Here is a 21,611-nt window from a genome sequence, read left to right as displayed (position 1 = left end):
CTGTGGCCAACCACCACTTTGGCCATGCATGGCGGTGTTGGATTAACGTATAGTAGTGAAAATTACTATACATAAAAAAAAACATAGAAATTCACTGAAAAAAAACAAACAAAAGTTACAGGGATGTTATAGTTAGGAAATAGAATTTAAAAAAAAACTAGAAATTCACTTACAAAACCAATGGTAACAGGGACATTATAGTTAGGTCCACATTTTAAACGTACCAAACCACAGAAATTCACCTTTTATAGTTAGAGTTATCTCAAGTAACTATAACTCGCAACCTCACCATGCACTGCTAATTACCCCACAAATTAAGGCACTCATGACATCTTTGATAACATCATTGATAATGTCAATGTAATATTTGCAGTAAAATTGTTGCTGAAAAAATGTGTATGGGGGGGTGTGAGTTACAGATTTTCTCCTGCCTTTGCCTTTGCCAGGAATAACTTTCTCATCATAGTTAGGAAATGGCTTTGCACAGCAGACCCACTGTGTCTGCATCTAAAGTGTGATAAAATACTGCACACAGTGTAACATTGTGTTGGGAGCCACAACGATTTTAACACACCAGGGGCCAGATTTACTAAAAAAGTGGACCAGTGCAGTGCTGCGCTAACATTTGCAGCGCCGTGCCACTTTAGAAATGCAAGGATGCGCCATATTTACTAAAATACAGTGCACCCCTGTGTTGGCGCTAAACATTGCTGAACTAGCATAAAAAAATATGCTACTCCAACAATTCGTGGAAGGCTCCCATAGGAAAAAGTCCTGCATTAGTTTAACGCCTGCTTTGGACAGGCGTTACATTTTTGATGCAGTGAAGTTGCAGAATGACACAGTGAAATGTAAATTTCACTACGTCAGTTCTGCGTGACTTTTTGACTGGGAATGCCTACCTTGCATATTATTTCCGGTAGCTGGCGCCCAGGAATAAATAGTGACGCTAGAAGCCTCTAGCATCACTTTGTAGATTTGGAGATTTTTTTGCACCACCATAGCATACAAAATGACGCTGTGGTGGCACAAAGGCCTTGTAAATAAACCCCCCAAGTTCCTAGGGCCACTAAATAGCTTTCCTGCCAAGGATCACCATGCTTTGCAAATAAGAGCCGAAAGGCACATAATAAATTGGGCAGGAGTTCTGATGCATTGACCCAGGCTTCCCTAAGGTGGATGGGTCACCAGAAAGAGGTTTCTGGTGGTGGAATCAAGCAGAGGCCTCACTATCATAAACCTGGTGGTTCTTCCATCCCTCCATGAGGGGTGCAAACCATGAGTTTGGCAATGGGTGAACCACCGATTTACAGCAGTACACTTGTTCTGACACACTTTAAACTTGGGTTGGCTGGATTAGCGAGTTGGGAAGATAGCCACATATGAATCATCCATTGAAAGGTCTCTGTCCAGTCATCTACAGTACAGTTGTCTGTTCATAAAATGAATAAGAAAGGGTAGTATTCTATCACTGGATATAGGTCTCCTCTGTTGAGCTTTCAGTGGGAAAGCAGTGCAGCTGACCATTTGTTTATTTCTGCGCAGTGCAGCAAATCACCCACTCCAATGTCTGAATCTTCACTTCGACAGCAAGGTCCAACTCAACAATGGAACATTCCCTAACATTGATCCACATGTGTTATGTCCACTGCAGGTCTTCCTCAGCACCCGCAGAGGTGCCTGGGTGGTGAATCGTGTGTATGACGAAGGCTTTCCACTGGACGTGGTACTGTTCAGTCGCTTCAAGATGCTGCTCAAGCAGTGCATGACAAATGAAATGGTGAACAACTGGGCTGAGAATAAGTCGAACATGCGGTTCAACCACGCAAACTTCGGTGTCAAGCCTCGCCACAGGTAGGTCACAAGGAGGTGGTCAAAACATGTTGTTAACATTCCTAGTGATTGATTTCGAAACTTAGTGATGGCAGATAGAGAGGTCTTCCCTCTTCTTAATGCTATGGGACTTTAAACCGTGCTGGTGACCGTCACGATTTATGAGATGGTTATCTTGACAGTATCTATGCGATTGTACTGCTCACTGACCTGACACAATAAATTATTTCACTTACTTTATTTTTTATTTCACTTATGAGCAGAGAAGTTGAGCACCTAAGGTTTACTCCAGGAGGTATTAGAGAATTCCACACTCAGACTGTGTATGACACAAGGACCCAATGCCCAGTTAGAGCTTTCAGTTCCTGTGGAATGTGATAGGGTTTTTATTGAGCATTTGGTAGATGTGCTACCATTCCCACAGCAATCACCCAGTGCTTAAGTTGAGCGGGTGGTTTCTGATGCTCGGCAACTGCACTTAATTGCCGACAACGGGGCTTGACAACTGTCACATGGTGGAGCTGTTTTTTGTCATTTAAAGATGAGCGGAACAACAGTTGTTTACTTATGCAATATACATTGTAAACAACTAATTCCTGCCACCCAAGCTCTTCTTATGGCTTTAGACTTAGAACAGTATGAATTGTCACATTGGCAGCAGTGTGGTGGGCTAAGTTGTGTAAGTGCTGCCATTGGCAGCACTGACAGCGACAATATATGGTACAATCTGCGGTGACCTCCTGCGGAGCAACCTGGCACTTACGTTTTTTTTTTACAAATTAAGCACTGAATCTACCTGATAAATGTAGAGTTCCCTGCCCTATATGTAGAGAATTTCTAAGAACACAAACTTGTTCTTAGTTATTTAGTAATAGATCCTGAAGTGGGGAGTTTATTTCTAAAAATCCATAAAAACATATATATTGGAGTTTTCTTCTACTGCAAGGGGAATAGATTTTTTTTCTTAATTGATGCCTACTATGCATTGTCTTGCATTGCATACCATGGAAAGAAAAAAGTGACAAGCGTCCAACCCTTTTAAGGGCCGGCTTTCCAGTGCTGTTGCGGCACCAGACCAGAGCTCTCCCACTTCGACATGAGCTGTGAAAGAGAGGAGAATGGTTGGGGAAATTATCAATTTTTAGCAGAATTCCCATTACTGCTCGAACCTTAATGGAGGTCCTCTGCCTTGCACACGCAGAAAACAGTCGACACCTAGATTTCCAAAATACACAAGTGGGTGCAAGTCAAGTTTGCTCTAAAAAATAAGGATACCTTACCATGCCAATACAGCATCCAATACATATAGAGATCCAATGAAATCTATGTGGATTTTTCTTTTTCATATAACAATTGTTTATTATGAACAATCTAACGAAATTAGGAAAAGGTATAAGTTCAAGGAAAAGGTATACATTCAAAAGGACATTGCAGCAAGGAAATTAGAGTAAGCACCATGGTGCAAGGGTGCCTGCGTTGCATACAGGATTGTTTTTGTGCAGAAAAGGGACACCTTCCTGCACAAAAACAATCCATGGAAGTGTTTTCCTCTTTCTATGTGTGCTGCAGAATGCAAAGAGGAAAAAAACAAGGAGAAATATAGATATTTCTCTTTGTTGTGTCTGCCCTGGGGAGGTATAATATTTTGATGCATTCCCATGTTTACATTGCCTTGTAAATCTGGGAATGCGTCCAAACCTATGGGTGTTGCGTGGGAAAACCCACCGCAACACCCATGGAATGCCCCCCTGATGTAGTATAAGGCAACGCAGTGACTTGTGCTTTGTTGCCTTATACCATATCCTCAAGGCCATGAAAAGCCAGGCAAAGTGGCTTTGTGTGGCCTTGTAGATATGGGTCTGCACTCTGCGCCACCGGAGCATCAAAAAAAGTGACGCACCAGAGGAGTAAGGGGCTTGTAAATATAGTTTGTACAGAAGGTGGAGGAGGTTGCAGGTGGTAGCCTCGAGCCTCCTTTTTTGTGGACCAGGACATGTTTATCATTAGGTTGTGACTCAGAGTAAAAACGGCAGAAAAGAAAGTTAGCTGCTCCCACGATAGCAGCACTCATCAGAGCTTACCAGGTTTCGTGCTGCTGTCTTCCATCCCAGGCCACTGCAATGGGGGAAACTAAGGGCTCAATTTAGAGGAGCATGGTAACCGAAATTCACAGAAAACATTACATGTTGATTAAGTAACTCCAGTGTACATTGAATGAAATGTTGATTTGGAGTTGTAGGGGAAACAGCCTTTATAATGCTGCCGTTACCACGCCTTACCTTTACCATGCATCCATTACAACAAATGCGTCTTTACTATGCAAGTTTTAACCACAAATATGCCTATACCATGCATGCCTTTACAACTAAAATTAATATTACACAGCTCAGTGTATTATATATTTACCAACCATGGCAAACCTGAGAATGGGCCAAAACCTTATGACTTCCCAGGAGAGGTGTAACAATGAGGAATATCTTTATTTATCCTCATTGTTTCCACTTTCTATGTATGCTACATTTCACAGCACACATAGAAAAGAGGAAAAAAACTCTCAGGGTTGTTTTGGTGCAGGAAGTGCCCCTTCCTGCACAAAAACCATTCTGCCTACAAAGAAAGGCACCCTTGCACTATGGTGCAAGGGCATCTGCTTTGGCACTAGGCTGCCAAAGTGGCACCAGCACAAGAAACCGGACAGGAATGTGCCATATTGGATAAATACAGTACATGCATGCCTTTTTTATGTGATACCAGGCAACTGCCCTCTGCCACAAAAGTCATAAATATGCCCCACATTTCAGAAAGACAAAGGAAAAAAAAGACAGCAAAACTGTCACAAAGGGAGAAAGCAGGGACCAGCAACAGTGAGTTAAAGGACCAGGGAGAGTCTGGTAGTGGATTAAAGAGACATGAGATGGTTTAGGAGTACCAGCCTTGCAATTCAGTAATTACACTGGTCACGGGGCATTTAGTAGAACTTCAGGCACCAGCACTCTTTCTTTTTTTAACTAAGCACTGCCAGCAACGATTGATACATTATTACAAAATTGCCTGCTGCCTTCTTGGTGGCCACACCCAAAAATTACACAATTAGGTCTTTCAAGTGCCCTTCCACCAATCAAACTACCCCTTTTCCCTTCTCCACCTCTTTTCACAGCTTTTTTCATGACCAGCTCCAGGATGGTTAGGACCAACCCCAAGTACACCATCCAAAAATGCCTTTGGGGCCCATTAGATATATTTTAAGCCATGGTCAAAAACTTTATATCAGGGGCATAGCTTGGGCAGTAAGATTGGAGGGGAGGGGTGATCTTCATATTTCCCAGCAATCAATGGTTAAAATACATAATACAAGAAGCAGAGCAGGAGGAGGGCCTTAGAGGGCAGTAGGAAGGGAGAAGAGTGCGGACTGTGAGGGGTACTTATAACACAATATTTTGTAAGATAACCATTTTTTAAGACCTTTAAAACAGAAAGTGTGCCTGTATTTGTGTTTGTCTGCAAGAGTTTGTGAAAATCCCAAGTGAAAACCAGGAAACTATTTCACATACCCAACTTAAAGCACCTGTGCCCAACTATTTACTACAGAATACACACCCACCCTGAAACTATGCCCCTTGCTTTGCATAACACATCTTCTGCTTCTTGGTCTTGATAAAAACCCTAGCTAATAAACCACAGCCTTCAGTTTGATAGGAATACCAACAAGGCCTGATTTTAGCCAGTGGTTTCAGATGAGGCCCACTGGCACTCAAGATTGTGAGCCATTACTTCCATTTCCTCAAAAGGTTTTGATACAGAGGAAAAAAGAGAAAAACACAAAAAGGGAAGGAAGGAGGAAGAGAAAGTGACAAAAGGAGAAATCATGGACGAAAAAAGAACCTGCAAGAGTGAGATAAACAAATAGGGAGTTTCCTGTGATGGATTAAGGAGGCATAAGGTAAGATTAAGACTACACAGCCTTGGTATTCAGCACCCCAACCTTCGATAGAATCAGCTCCTTAGCAAAACTTTTGGGACCTGGCACTTATTCTTTAACAAATCAAGCACTGGATAGGAGAAGAGGTAGCATTGCGACGAGAGCTGTGAACTTTGGAACTGGAGAACCAGGTTGCAGTCTCAGTGTCAGTTCAACATACTGTGATTTTGGCCAAATCATTTAATCTTTCAGTGCCTTAAGTAAAAAAATATTGTGATCTCCCTTGTGTAATGTAATGTAACTGGTGTTCGTGTGAAGCAGTCCAATACCTCGAGGTCGACTTCTTACTATCGATGAACCTTACTCTTTCTTCTGTTCATGCACCTCAGCCACGCCACTCTACATACAGGCATCTGCTTTGCCATAACCACCACTGCCTCCCCGCTCTCTCCCATTTACCACCCGTCTATCTTGCTTCCTCACTGCCTCACTTTCTTCATACACCTTCTCCTCATGTAAACATCCCATACCATTTGCCCCATGCCCTTGCCCTGCCAGGCTCCACTGTCAGGCCCCTTGTCCCTCTCACACCCACCTGTCCTCTTGTACAGTCTGCTCTCCGCCGTCCCTGTCCTGCTACTGTCCTCTCCATTTTATCAGAGCACTTTACTTTATCCAACTGCCAATTTACGCGCTTTATAATTTTATCAGTAAAATTGCACATCTGTGCACATTTGGTGGCTATTTCAATGGCAAATGTGTTGTCTGTAAATGACAGTGCACTACCACATCTTGCTCTAGTAATTTATCTGACAGTCTGCTCCAAAAGGCACAATTGAGTTTATATTCTACACTTGCCACGTTCCTGCTGTATTTGCTACACTTGTTCTTTGATTAACTTTTGGGGTTTTCACAATCCCTGTGACTTCACTGATGTAACGTTGGCTTCAGTACCCCTACTCTGAAAATTGTTCAATCACCAGCACTGGAATGCCCTACGCACTGGAATGCTCTGGTTGTTGCTTAAGGTGCTCATATTACGACAGGTTACATATTACCTTCAGGTCACTGATCTTACAGACACCGGCCTCACATAATAGAGTTATCTTTGAGGTTCCAGACATAGCAATGGCAGTAGTGTAGACATTATATCAGTGTGGAAAGCACAAATTACAATACCAGTTTCTAGACTACGCCACAGATGTTTCCAAATTACCCGGTTTTAATGCATTATTGCAGTGGTTCCCAACCTTTTGACTTCTGTGGACCCCAACTTTATCATTACTGGAACCTGGGGACCCCCACTGATTCATTATTGAAATCCAGGGTGCCCCCACTGAGTCATTACTGAAAGCTGGGGACCTAATCTGTTAATATTATTTAATTTTCTAAGCAGTCACAGACCACCTGAGGAGGCTTCGCAGACCGTCAGGTGTCCACGGACTACAAGTTGGGAACCACTGCATTATTGTTTTGCAGGTAAATCACACATTGTCCTGTATATTTTCATATTTTTTCCCACCAAGCTCACGAAAATGGGCTTATGGCATTGGAACAGGCAGTTGTTCCTCGGAGGACCGTCAGCACCAGCTAGGTAGCAGGCAGACACACTGCCAGACTCACTTTGCACAACCATCGTGTAGCACTAGAGAACGTCTGCCTCACTTTGTTGCTCATCCTGTCCTGGGCTTTGGAGGTTGTTCATCAACTCTTAAGAAGTGAAGATGCGAAGGCATTATTGCATCTTGTCACTAGACTTGTTTCCAATGATCTTTCAGCCATTCAGTTCTATCTCCCTAACTCTGCCCCTCGTCATTTAATCTCCCGCTCTTGTGCGTGGAGGATGCTGTAAAGTGGAATGTATCCCTTTAAATATCTCTTCCGCGCAAACATTAATCTGATCTGCCGATTTCCTTCGTTTTCATGCTCATTCAAGTCCTACTTACATGTCCACACTCATCTTGACATTTCCCTAGCTTAATGCCCCTTTGGAATCGTGCCTTTTGAAATTAGATTTCTCTATTGTGTACCGTTTTAAAGGCTTAGTAATCCTCAAACCCAACCTTCAGGTTTTTCCAAATTCTGCTCCTAGCAGAAGGGAGGCCAGGCATGCGCGGTGCCAGGCACCTCTCACCCCATTTCACATCCCCAGATAGCAAGCAATCACATCCAGGGTGCATGTTATTTGTCCATGCTTCGACACTGCATCTAAACGGAATGCTGGGCCTACAGTTGCCGGACACTGGTGATGAGGAACATCTCCTCATTCATGGTTCACCAAATTCAGGATCGCCATACATCATTTTTTAATTACCCAACAACTCAACAGTAATTTTACACGCATCAATAATGGCAGCTCTGATTTGAAACGTTTGTAAACACATTCTAGAAAAAGTCCAAGCAAGAGTTGCTTCTTAATCAAGCTGTCTGCTGGCTAACGTTTCCGTATCCAGATTTAAATGCTGTATTATTTATTAAGGGAAGTTTTCATGTTTGCCCTTTGTCAAGAGATATGTTTGACCTACATCTGCCCTCAAATATTCCATAATTAATGCAGAACTCGTTCCACTCCATAGCGAATTGCTTACTGCAAACTACTACTTAACCTGCAGTTTTATGCTTCATGTTGTAGAATTAACCATCAGCATCCAACAATTAACGATGACCTGCCCAATCGCATAATTTCTGGGAAAATACTGATGAAGCCCAATGTGAAGAGGTTCACCGAAACAGCCGCTATCTTTGAGGATGGCACCATCGAGGAAGATATTGATGTGGTCATTTTCTGCACTGGATACAGCTTCTCCTTCCCTTTCATTGATGATTCTGTTATACAAGTCAATAGCAACAAGACCACACTGTATAGAATGGTCTTCCCTCCGAAGCTGGAGAAACCGACGATGGCATTCATTGGTTTAATCCAGCCTATTGGGGCCATAATGCCAATTTCTGAACTCCAAGCTCGCTGGGCAACACGAATTTTTAAGGGTGAGTTTTGCCATCAAGAAGGGACTTTGCTGGTTCCATTTTGGATGTATGTAGATATATTAATACACAGTGGGTTAAAGTTAGTGTTTTAAAAAATTAGGATGATCATTCCTTTGTTAGAGCTAATAGAAATATATGCTGAAAAATCAAATTCAGTTTACACTTCATTTGAAGCTTTTTATCTAATTTAGCATAGGGAACTAGGGGCAGATTTACTAAGATTTTGCGTTGCGGTTGTGTCACTTAAATGGCATAGCCCTGACGCAAAATTCGTTTTGTTATTTACTAAGCCATGCAAAGCCATGTGTATTGCGCTGCCTTGTGTTATATTGTGCTGGCAAGGGTTTCCATGGGCGGAGCAAGAGCTTTGAAACACCCAGAAAGGGATAGGAGAAATGCTTGCAATTTGTCTAACAACTGCCAGTTGCTCGGGGTTGCATCCCAACTCATCATTATTTTGCTCACCCTGCCACCTCGGTATGGACCAAGCAATATGCAAATCAGCCTTGACTCTCCTCCTCATGGGCATAGTCCAGTCCGAACTGCCAGGTCAGGTTCTCACTGAACCAACACACATGCAGCCTAAGACCTGTTTTACCCTGATGGGCTCATCAGCCAGGTATAGCTTGGTTCTAGTGGAACAGTGAGAACAGAACCTATGTCTGGGCATGCCCTTAGATAAATGAAATACACAACAGGTGATGGGAGGAATGCTTGCAATTTGTCTAACCACTGGCAATCGCTCAGGGGGTAGCATCCCAACCCATTGTTCTTTTGCTCACCATGACGCCTTAGTATGGGCCCAGCTATATATGGGTGAAAAATGATGAACTGGAATGCAGCCCGAGCGATTGACAGTGGCATTCCATCCATCACTTTGTTGTTGTTGCAGAGAGTTTTCTTTTAGCATCTCAGTGGGGTATATACCTACTGTTCTAAACCCAGTTCAGACAGCAGAACAGAACATGAAAAAAGGGGTGGGCATGGCATCTGAGGTACCTCCCTTTTTAGGGTGGCACCCCACACACCATTTCCACAGACCGCTGCTCTGCACAAAGGCCTTCCTGGTGTCTGAGACAGAGCTAGCTTCATCGTCCAGAAAACCATCATCCCCACACTCTAAATGAGGTGGAGAATGAGAGAGGTGGGCAGAGAGGACTGCCTCAAAGTCTCAAAGTTCTGGCTGCGGACCCCTTACCACATGCCACTAAAAGTGCAGGTGGTAAGGGTTCACTTTGGCAGTGGAAAGTGTATCTATAAACAGTACTCAATCCTATCAATTTAATGCTGTTATTGGGCACTCTGACATCATTGTTAACTGCTGATCATTGATTGCAGTCCTTGGACTTTATGGATATTTTTTCTATTTGTGTAGGACTCCTGAAGCTACCCTCCTCCACAGAAATGATGATGGAATATACTAAGAGGAAAGAGATCATGGAGAAACGGTTTGTGTTCATAACTTGAGAAGTTGAGTGAGCAAGAAAGCAATGCTTCTGACTAACAAGCGAGTGAGATGACTCACTGAGTCATTGTAACAGTGACTGAGAAATTGAAAGACTGAGTGTGAGAAATTGGGTTGTTGGTTGACTGGGCTGTGAGTCCTGGTCAAGAAACGGCCACAATCCCTTGCAAGGTGAACCACAAAAAGGTCACTAACTTAACCTGTGCTTAACCCTGGGTAGCTTGGCACAAAAAGCAATGAACAAAAAAGACCACAGCACACAATGTAAACCACAATATTGTGTGAATAGTAACATCCAAGGTATGTAGATTGAAATGAAGAAAAAGGCACATAAGTATCCCACGTTCTTAAAAGAAAGTCTCTTTAATTGAAAATGCAGTTTGCTTCATTGAGAGAGAACGTCCATCAAACACAGCCAACACGTGTTTCATCACACAGGTGACTTTTTCAAGGCTGCAAAAGAGACATATATACATACTAATGTTTTATTTTGTTCATAACTGAACACCGTAGAGGCAAAGCCAACAAACAAAGTATTAAAAAATTCAAAAACCAAGTTGAAGTGCCTGAAAAACGCAAACCCAATGTAGTTAAAGGAAAAACAACCATGGACATGAGAGAACCAGAAAGAAGATTAATAGATTAAAAAAGTGAACAGACACCATGTAAGAACATCTAAGTGAAAAGAGATCTTACAAAAACTTCCAAATCAAAGCCAACATAGAGTGTGCTCATACCTTAAAACAAGACACCCAGAGTGATTGTTATTGAAACTAATAAATAGCGTTCTAAAATGGTCAGTCAGATGAAAAGTAAGTCAACTGAGCAGAAAAAATGCATGAGAGGAGGGAAGCAACTAATAATCCATAACCCGTACCTAAATAACAGGTATAGTTGTAAAGAAATTAAATATCTCCAAGTTCCAGTGTTGGTTTCGTATCTGGAACTGGAAGATAAGTAGACAAAAGACTGAATGTCAGTGAGATAACAAAAGTAAGGGGAATCGACAAAAGCGGTACCGAAAAATACTGGATGTAACAAAAACTAGTTAGTAAGCTACCTGTACTTGGGCTGGAAGTTAAAGCGTGTCCCACTGAAAAATATCGATACGATTGGACAATCACTGAGAAAAAGGACCTTGATAAGTCCAAAGGCGCAATCTAAAAATAAATAAGTGAATAAAGGTCAGACGCGGTGAAAACGGAGCCGGTTTGAATACAGCGCGGTCAGGTATAGTCGGAACCTGGACAACGGTCCGACATCATAAGCAAGAAGCGGTAAGCGTGTTAAATAATTTAAAAGAACACACACCCGTTAAAAAGGGAGAGACTCAACATATACGTCCAAGTGCCGTAAGACGTATGTAAATAAAGGTCTACCTCGGTGAGACCGGAGCTTATTTGAAAAAAGCGCGGTCAATATCGTCGTAACCTAAACTAAGGTCTGACAATATAAACAAGAGGGGATAAGCATTTCAAACAATTCCATAGACCAAAGCAAAAAGTGGAATGGGAGACTCACCATAAGCGGCTGAGTGCCGTGACACGTAAGGTTTCCAAGCAAATCTAAACAACCGCAACGCGGAAGACATGCTGTTTAAAGACCAAACGGTGACATAAACAGCGAAGAAATACTACCTGATGAGTAGCCAAAGACAAAGACAGAGGACAGTGAGCGAGGTGCCGGTAACATGGCACCTTGTACATAGTTCCAACCGACTAGAGATGCGGCAGCCATATTGTAAAGGAAAAGAGGGGAAAGCCACAAAAAAGGAGAGAAACAAAAACGAGTTAAGTACATAGGTCAAATAAAATAAAAGAAAGACACCATGTGCATAGTTGAGGGAAAGATAGACAAATAAATACATTAAAGAAAATAAAAGAAAATGACCCTCAAAATAAGAGAGGGGCAATTTGAAATTTTAGAACAAAAAAAACAGTGTTCAATTAAGCTCAAAATTTACAGAAATTTCACACGTAAAAGAACACAAAACATACGTGATACATGTAAGTAAAAGGCAACAATACATACGGCTAGCAGATGTCATTGCACTACCGGACAAACTAAGGAACAAATGAGCATAAATAGTTATGGGATGAACACATATAACCTCAGGAATACAGAATAATGGGCTACAAGTAGACACAGACCAATAGGCCAGTGTCCCATGGAGAAAAAAACAGGTATACACAGGGTAGGCACATTGCAAAAAAACATGTTTCAGTTAAGTAATTGAGACAATATAAAGCCAAGGCAAACAACAGGCAACAACAAATGTTCAGTTAATGTAAATCAAAGCAATATATAAAATAATACAGTAATGCAGAAGATATCATAGCATTAGTGTGAACATATAATGGATACCATGGAGATGGTCAACAACAAACTCCAAATCAACTAAATAGACATTAGGTAAGAAATGCATGCAGTTCCCGGTCAGTATTGAGATCCTTTTCTACAGCCGTAGTTTTAGTATCCATTTCGCCTCACACTTACGTAGATCCTTAGTTCTATCACCCAATCTGGGTGAGGTGGATACATGGGTAATGCCATGAAATCTGATGTTAAGAATGTCCTTCTTCCCATGCTGTAAGTTAAAATGTGTTGCAAGAGGGTATGTGGCGATGTGATTCCTAATCGCTCTAACATGTTCTTGTATACGTTCTTTAAGAGGACGAATAATGCTACCCACGTATATAAGTCCACAAACACAGATAATACAATAGACAGTATATCTAGTATTGCAATTGATGAAATTTCTAATATGATGGATAGTCTCTGTATTGTAAGAAAAAGTCATGGTTTTATTAAGGGCCATTTGGCATGACACACAGCACCCACATTTGTAAAAACCAACAGGTTTGCTAGAAAGCCAAGATTGTGGACATGTCTGTACAAGGGGAGCAAGAAAACTAGGGCACAAGATATTTCTCAAAGTCCGACCCCTGCTGTGTGTAATAGATGGAGTCTTGCCAACTACGGCTTCTAGTCCAGGGTCCAAAAGTAGTAAGTGCCAGTGTTTTTTATGTACATGAAACATTGGCTTACTTACTGGACTGAATCTAGTAATAAAAGGGATGGACTTGCTTCTATTGGTACGAGCTTTCTTGTAGCTTCTGATAAGTAAAGAGTGATGTTGTTTGGAAGATATGCGTCTACTAGCCGTAGAAATTAGATCCTCCGAGTAGCCCCTATTTCGGAAGCGTTGTGCCAGATGTTCCAACTCTTGTGTGAAAATTTTGGTGTCACTACAGTTCCGACGTATTCTCACCATTTCCCCATATGGAATAGCTTTGATCTGAACCGTAGGGTGTGCACGAAGAATATAATTGCAAGCAGTCGGTTTCCTATACAATCTAGACGAGATCTTGTTGTCGGTAATATAGAGTAAAAGATCAAGGAACTCCATTTGTGCACAGTCAACTTTGTGTGTGAAGGCTAAGTTAAAATCATTCGAGTTGAGGTGATCAATAAGAGTGCTAAGGTCCTCACTGCTACCCGTCCAAATAGTCAGTATATCATCAATATATCTCCCCCAAAACAAAATGTGTTGAGTGATGTGAGTGGGACAGTTCGACCAAAGGTGTTGTCTCTCAAACTGTCCCGTGTACAGATTGGCATACGAAGGAGAAACTTTAGCTCCCATAGCCACCCCCTGGCGTTGTTGGTACCATTGCCCATCATGTAGAAACACATTGTTCTCGAGAACTAGTCGTGTAAGGTCAAGTAGTATTTGGGTGTGTTCATAGAGAGTGGCATCTCAATCCGCAAGTGTTAGAGAGAGCATATCCAAACCCCTTTCCTGTGGGATAGATGTATACAGTGAACTAACATCAAAGCTAACAAAGGTACATTCATCCGTCCAATCAATGTCTTCCAATTGGCACAATAGGTTCCTCGTATCTTGTATGAACGAAGGTAAATTGCGTACCAACGGTTGAAGAAATGAGTCAATGTATTCAGATATTTGTCCTGTGGGTGAACCAATACCCAAAATGATCGGTCTACCAGAGGGGAAAGTCCCAGATTTGTGAACTTTAGGTAAGATATACAAAAAGCAGTCAGGCTAAACTTAGAGGAAATGTGTTAATTATTTATGCAGTACACAAACAGCAACACAGTGAAAACACAACACAATGTAAATCCCAAACCAGTGTAGAAAAATAGAGAAGCATTTAATACATTATTTGACACCAAAACCATCACAATTCAATTAGTAGGACCGGAGTTATGAATGTTTGAAGTTTAAGGTTCAAAATAGCAAGTCCTCAGTTTTAGAAAATTGCCACCTGGGCACCTTTAGCACCACAACCAAGGGTCTAGGAGTGGACAGAGACCTCTTGGGGGGTGCAGGCTCACTCAGGCTGGGTCCAGGTGCAGGTTTATGATAGTGGGAACCTGTTATGTCCCTGTGGCTTGGAACCGGAGACTAGCTGAACTAGCCCTTGGAGTCACTTTTAAAGGCCTGGGTACATGTGGTGATGCAAGGTTCTACAGCAGGGCTGGCCTCTGAAAGTTCCAAGGAGGCTCCAGGCAGCAAAGTCGTCCTTCCAGGTACAGCAGCAGTCTGGCAGAGTGCCCAGCAGGTCACAGCAGAAGGCAGTCCTCTGAGAGTCCTTCAGCAGGTCCAGTAGTAAACTGAGGAGCAGGTCTGAGAGCACCTGGTGCCCTGATCCTAAAAGTTGGGTGAAGTTTCCCGAAAGGTTCTCTGAAGTTCCAAGAATTTCCTGCCTCCTCTGCCCTGGCTACTAGCTGGCTGTACTGACACTACAGGGAGGTTAAGCCTATTGTGTGGTAGCAGAGTCCAGCCTCTTCTTTTGCATGTGGGGCTGTCATTAGCTCTGCTTCCCCGTCAAGTCAGTTAATGGCTCAATCAGGCTCTGCTAATTCCCCTATTATGTGACTGTCTGAGGTGAATTTGCAAAGTCCCAACTGTCAGTTGCACCCAGTCATGTGACCTAAGGCAGGTTACAGACACAGAGGGGTAAGGGCAGGAAAATGATAACTTCCTAAAAGTGCCATTTTCATACTTGTAATAATAAATCTGACGTTACCATTAAAGAGGGTTTATATTACAAGTTCATAGATACCAAACTTGACATATCTACCGCCTCTGGTTTACAATTGACAACTTATTCATTTTAATAAGGAATCCCCAATGTTACGCTATGGGAGGGGTAGGCCTCTCAGTACTGAGAAAACAAATTTAGGAGTTTTTCACTACTAGGACATGGACAACTGAAACGTTAATATCCTACTGTTTAATTACACAGTACCTTGCCCTATGAGCTACCTAAGGCCTACCTAAGGGGTGATTTATATGCAATAAAGGGGGAGTGTAAGGCTTGGCAAGAGGTTTTAAATGGCAAGTTGACATGACAGTGGAACACTGTCTTCAGGCTGCAATGGCAGGACTGGGACAAATTTTACAGTGCTACCTAAGTGGGTGGCGCAATAATTGCTGTAGGCCCATTGGTAGCATTTAATTTACAGGACCTGGGGATACCACTCTACAAGGGACTTATATGTAAACTAAATATGCCAATCAGGTATATGCCAATCAAGCTGTGTTTTAGGGGGGTGAGCACATGCACTTTAGCACTGGTTAGCAATGGTAAAGTGCAGTGCTAAAGTGCACAGAGTCCTAAGGCCAATAAGCAAAAATCAAGCAAAAAGTAGAAGGAGGAAGGCAAAAAGTTTGGGGGTGACCCTGTCGTGAGGTCCATTTCCAATACTGAGTGCATGAGAATAAACAAGAAAATTAATCAGTGGGTTAGTTGTATTGAGTTTGTCAATAAGTGAGTGAAGAGCAACATGTGTCATTGGGTGACTGAGTGATAAAGCAGGTGTGGGTACGATGGCTAAGTGGGTGTCTGAGCATAAGGGTGAGCAAACAAGAAGGGAGGGAACAGGCCGGCCAGATCAGTCAGTTAGCAATTCAGAGTGTACTTTGCAAGCTTACTCACCTCTAAGCACTAAAGTGACTAGTACACCAACATGTCAGCCAGAAGCTGAACACAGAATAGGATTACACTTAGGTGTTGTTTGAATTCACCACGGGAAGTAGGATATTTATGAAGAGCTTTCTACATTTACTCAGTACTAGACGTCAGACCATATCTTGGGCACTTGTGTGACTCAAGGACATTTAAGCTCTCTTTGGATTTACAGGAATCAGATACTACTGTGAGCTCACTAGTAGTCAAGTACATCCTTTTTTAGGTTGAATCCTTTCATTTCACTAAAATTATATGTATAATACACTAACTTATAAGAGCTTTCAGCCAGCCCTCTTCAACCATCGTTTGTTGTAGTCATTGACAGTTTTCTCCGGACCACTACAGCATACAGCAAGGGGCAGTGGGTCAGCCCACTTCATCCATTAGCTAACTTCATTGTGAAGGAGGTCATTCTCGCCATGGACAAGGAGCACATCCACACACAAAGTAGGTCCCTTACGTGCCAGGGACTACTACAACAATGTGTGATTTTTAAGACAGTCAAAATATATTTTGATATTTTAGCCGATTTTTTTTTTATTGAGGTATGCCTGGTAGCTTCCCCAACAACAGAGTTTTGCAAAAACCATAACAAAACAAAACTAGCATTGGACAAAGTGAAAAGGCTGGCAGCCAATGCCTGACCTAATGGTATTGTGAATGCTTGTTAGGCTATGGCTTTCAGGGCCAGATTTATCAAAGTGTCATACAACGCACCACAGCAGCCAAAAATGCTGCCCTGCGTGACGGAAACAGCAGGAGAGCAGCATCCCTACAGAGATATAACACTCTCTCCCCATCTCCCTGGCATCAACACAGAATTCTGCTGCTGATCACCACGCACACACACTCTATAGTGCAGGGGGGGGGGTGAGTCTAGAATAGGTTTTGTATTGGAAGGGTTCCCTCCAGTACAAAATACTATACTTAGACAACTTATAAAAATGTGTTTGTTTGCTCTACATTGCAGCACACATACAAAGTAAGAATAGTAGGAAGAAATTAAAGCATTTCTCCTTTTAATGCCTGCTCTGCTTTCAAGTGTTGGTAATTATTGATGCAAAATCCCGTCTACTGTTTTTCGTAGATAAGGTTTTGCGTCGAAAACCATGAGTGGTTGCATGGAAACACCCTTGTGTCACCCATGGAACACCCCCTCAACGCCAAGTAATGCAAAGCAGTTATGCAATGGAAAGTAAGGGCCATGGGGCATATTTAAGACTGAGGTTGTTTCACTCATGCACCACGCAACATAGTAAATGCTTGACACAAGCACAAAATGCACTTAATCAAGCCACGCAAGGCCACCTTGCGTGGCCCTGAGTGGCTTTCTCTGCCCCAGGGAGGCCTTTCATAGATGTTGCATGGGTGTTCATGGACTTTGATGGATTCCCAGAATATACCAAAGGCGGGAGACCTGGAAATGCACCAAAATGGTATGGTCTCTCAGGTGTGGTGTAACAAGGGGAATTATCTTTATTTCTCCTCGTTTTCTCCTCTTTGTATGTGTGCTGCACTATGCAGCACACATAGAAAGAGGAAAATGCATCAGGGGATTGTTTTTGTGCGTGAAGGTGCCTTTTTCTGTCACACAGTGCAGTAAGGTGACTTGCTGTGCTGTGCTGGGTCACTTTCTTGAAAATATGGCCATATTGTCACACATAGAAAGACCACAAAGAGAAGGAGGAAACTGCCTCACTGGATTGTTTTTGTGCAGGAAGGTGCTCCTTCCTGCACAAAAAACAATCCTCCTTACAACACAGGCACTCTTGCACCATGGTGTAAAGGTGCCTGCATTGACACGAGGCAGGCAAAATGGCATCAGCGCGGGGACAAAGGCAAGAATGTGCTGTATTCTTTTAAATATAGCACTTTCCTGCCCTTTTCCTGTCACGCAGCACAACGCAGAAAGGTGACTTGCTGCGTTGTGCTGCATCACTTTCTTAAAAATATGACCATATTTTCATACATAGAAAGAGCACACATAGAGAGAGGTTAATGCCTCAGGGGATTGCTTTTGTGCACAAAATTGAAACTTCCTGCACAAAAACAATCCTTCTTACAATGCAGGCACCCTTGCCCCATGGTGTAAGGGGGCCTGCGTTGGCGCTAGGCAGCGAAAACAGCACCAGCACAGGGACAAAGGCAAGAATGTGCTGCATTCTTTTAAATATGGCACATTCCTGCCCTTTCCCTGTCATGCAGCACCGCGCAGCAAGGTGACTTGCTGCGCTGTGCCACATCACTTTCTTGAAAATATGGCTATATTTGCAAGAAAAAACGAGAAGAAATGAGGAGAAATAAAGATATTTATCCTTGTTACACCTCACCTGGGAGGGTGTAGCGTTTTGGGGTATCCCCAGGTCTACAACGTTTGGTAAATCTGGGAATGCATCAAAATCCATGAGTGTTGCATGAGAACAGACATGCAACACCAGTGAAACGCCTCCCTGAAGTAGAGTAACGCAACACGGTGATCTGCGCTGTATTGCCTTACTCTGGATTTAACAAGCTATTCAGAGCCACTCAAGGTGGCTTCATGTGGCTTGATAAATCGCATTTTGAGCGTTCGTCATACATGCACCACGTTGCGTGGTGAAAGAGCAAAGCAACCCCACTCATAAATATGCCCTAAATTACCAAAAAACAATTTTGTGCTGTTTTGTATCACTTTTCTGAGGCAAACTCAGTGCAAAATGTTAGTAAAACTGGACCCCACTGTGTAGTTAGGTCCAACAGTCAGTGCTTCATTTTGAGGATGGCGTGCAGCAGAATGTTTATTTTAGTTTGCACACCTATCGGTCACATAAGTAAACTGCCCAAATGGTATTTTATTTATATTTAGGTGATATACATAGGTGCCTAAACCCAAAGGAAAATTTATATGTGAGTAAATCTATACATGTAAATTCACTCTTACACTTTGTAGTAAATATACTACTTTTGGTTATTCACATTTTCAAGTGTAAATTTACTACAAAGTGTAGTCTTACATGCCTCCACCCAAAGATAAATTTACGAGTGTAAAGTCGCAACTATAACTTTTCACTCATGCTACTTGGGCAGAGATCTCCGTGTGGGGAAATTTAAAAAAGATTCTTAAACTTAAAAAAAGCAACAATATTTATATTTTGAAAATTATTGTAAATTAATGTGATATGCATATTTTAAATGTAGAGCAAAATAAAAAAAACTGCTCCTGGACTACTAACTTAATTTTAAATTAAATTAAAATAAGTTTGAGAAGTTTTATTTAAAGAAAATCCCGCCTGAATTGAAATATTAGATGTATAAGTATTCAAAATTCTTTGTATGGAATTATGTAAACAAATTGAATTATTTCTTAAAAAATAAAGTTACATATATTTCTAATTAAAAAAGGTTGTTATTCTATACTATATCATATATATAATATATTATTATTTTATTATTAAATGATATATTAATTTATACATATATATTACCGACTGGTGGTCACTAGTAGGTATTTTTAGTTAGGACTTAGGTTCCATAGGAAAAGCGTTTTTTGACTTGCCTCTAACTTTGGCGTCATTTGGCAAATCTTCATGAAATTTACACAAAAAAATGCCCTACTACGTCTAATTGTGTATGATAAGTTTCAGGGTGATTAGTCAAGTGGGGGCTGAGAAAAAGGGGGGTGGATTTTTCCCATGTTAATTCCCATAGGGATTTTGAACACGACTACAGCTCGAACTGCTGATCGTAATTACATCAAATTTAGCAGAAAGGTAGCTCTTGGTCCAGGAAGTGCCCTTTTTGTTATTTAGTGTAAATCTGTTCTGTAGTTTTTGAGATATTTAAAAAAAGCCAAATTTGTATATCTAGAGGCTCAAACACTTTGCGAATCCTCATGATCTAGTGCAGAGATCTGATTGGCTGCCCACACTTTAACCAGGAAGTGGTAGCAGCCATTTTGGGACTCAGACTCAGCAAAATTGCAGCAGATTTTGGAATTTGTGGCAAAAATTAAAAGAAAAACAAGAACAGTCTCCAGTGCCTGTTTTCAGTTTAGCCCTCGGGTGGCCAGGCCCGGCGGCATGTGCGAACATAAAAAAAAAAGGGGGGGTGCACGGGCCCCCATCCTGGTGCCATTAATGGCCCTGTGGACTGCCATCCCCCAGGGCCGACTCCAGCTATCTCCTGAGGGGCACCGCCCCGGGAGATATCAGTTTGCTTTAATTTTTGAGGGAGCTGTGACAGCTCCCGCAAAGCGAGTGCAAACACTATGGCCCTCATTATGACCTTGGTGGGCGGCTGAAGCCGCCCGCCAAGATCTGACCGCCGGGCGGCCGCACTCCCACCGCGGCCATAAGCAGATCCCCGCTGGGCCGGCTGGCGGAAACCTGGTTTCCGGCCACCGGCCCAGAGGGGATCTCGTCCGCAACACAGGAGCCGGCTCCAAATGGTGCCGGCGGTGTTGCGGCCGTGCGACGGGTGCAGTTGCACCTGTCGCGCTTTTCACTGTCTGCATAGCAGACAGTGAAAAGCTGCACGGGCCGTGGCAGGGGGCCCCTGCACTGCCCATGCCAGTGGCATGGGCAGTGCAGGGGCCCCCAGGGGCCCCACGACTCCCCTTTCTGCAAGCCTTTTCATGGCTGTGCAAACCGCCATGAAAAGGCTGGCGGGAGGGGGACTCGTAATCCCCTGGGCAGCGCTGCAAGCAACGCTGCCCTGGAGGATTACCCCCGCCGGGACTAAAGTGGCGGGACACCGCCGGGACTAAAGTGGCGGTCGTAATCCCCTGTGAAGCACGGTCAGCCACCGGCTTCCTCCAGAACAGCCCTGGCGGTCTTTGACCGCCAGGGTTGTAATGACCCCCTAAGTCTGCTTCCAGCAAGTGGGAGCTGTCAAACTGCTCCCACTTGCTGGGAGTGGAGTTTTCATCTGTTTCCCTGGCTGCTGCAATGTGCCCCTCTCAGATGTAATTATGTATTTGGCCCAGGGAAGGTGGTGGTCCCCAGGGCATATTAAAGCCCCAGGAGGGGGGGTCTGCGCAGTCCCCTATGATTTTCAAATTAATCTGCGGGAAGGTGGTGTCCCCAGGGTTCAAAAGAGCCCTAGAAGGGCAGCCCTGCACACCCCCCTCCTTATCTTTTTTTAAATACCCCAATGCCCTTGTGACTTGGCCCACCTGGGGGCTGAACTGAAAACAAGCGCAGGAGACCACATTTTTTTTAATTTTTTTATGTTGTAGCAGATATATGAATCCGCCATGATTTTGCGGCAACATTTGTTTTTAAATGCCTTTTTACCCAGCACCAAAACTAGGGGATTAGGGTATTCCTACTAGTTCCCCTTTAGTTTCTTTCCCAAGGCTGTGCGTGGTGCAGGGTTAGCTGCTTAATAGGGTTTTGGCTGCAGGGCCTCACCACAGACCAGGCTCTGT

At 42.9% G+C, this 21,611-nt stretch overlaps 1 protein-coding gene across 1 annotated transcript in view; it reads left to right on the top strand.

Annotated features, from left to right (window-relative positions):
• LOC138292817 (flavin-containing monooxygenase 5-like) overlaps positions 1–21,611 on the top strand; it is a 209,824-nt gene that overhangs the window by 159,072 nt on the left and 29,141 nt on the right. The window contains exons 6-8 of the mRNA XM_069231612.1: positions 1,655–1,854; positions 8,385–8,740; positions 10,116–10,188. Coding sequence (XP_069087713.1) covers positions 1,655–1,854; positions 8,385–8,740; positions 10,116–10,188 — 629 coding nt within the window. The remainder of the gene's footprint in view (positions 1–1,654; positions 1,855–8,384; positions 8,741–10,115; positions 10,189–21,611) is intronic.

Source organism: Pleurodeles waltl, chromosome 4_2, assembly GCF_031143425.1.
Source record: "Pleurodeles waltl isolate 20211129_DDA chromosome 4_2, aPleWal1.hap1.20221129, whole genome shotgun sequence".
Taxonomy (NCBI): Eukaryota; Metazoa; Chordata; class Amphibia; order Caudata; family Salamandridae; genus Pleurodeles; species Pleurodeles waltl.
The sequence above is the reverse complement of the archived record's forward strand: the minus strand, read 5'-3'. Positions and strand labels throughout refer to the sequence as shown.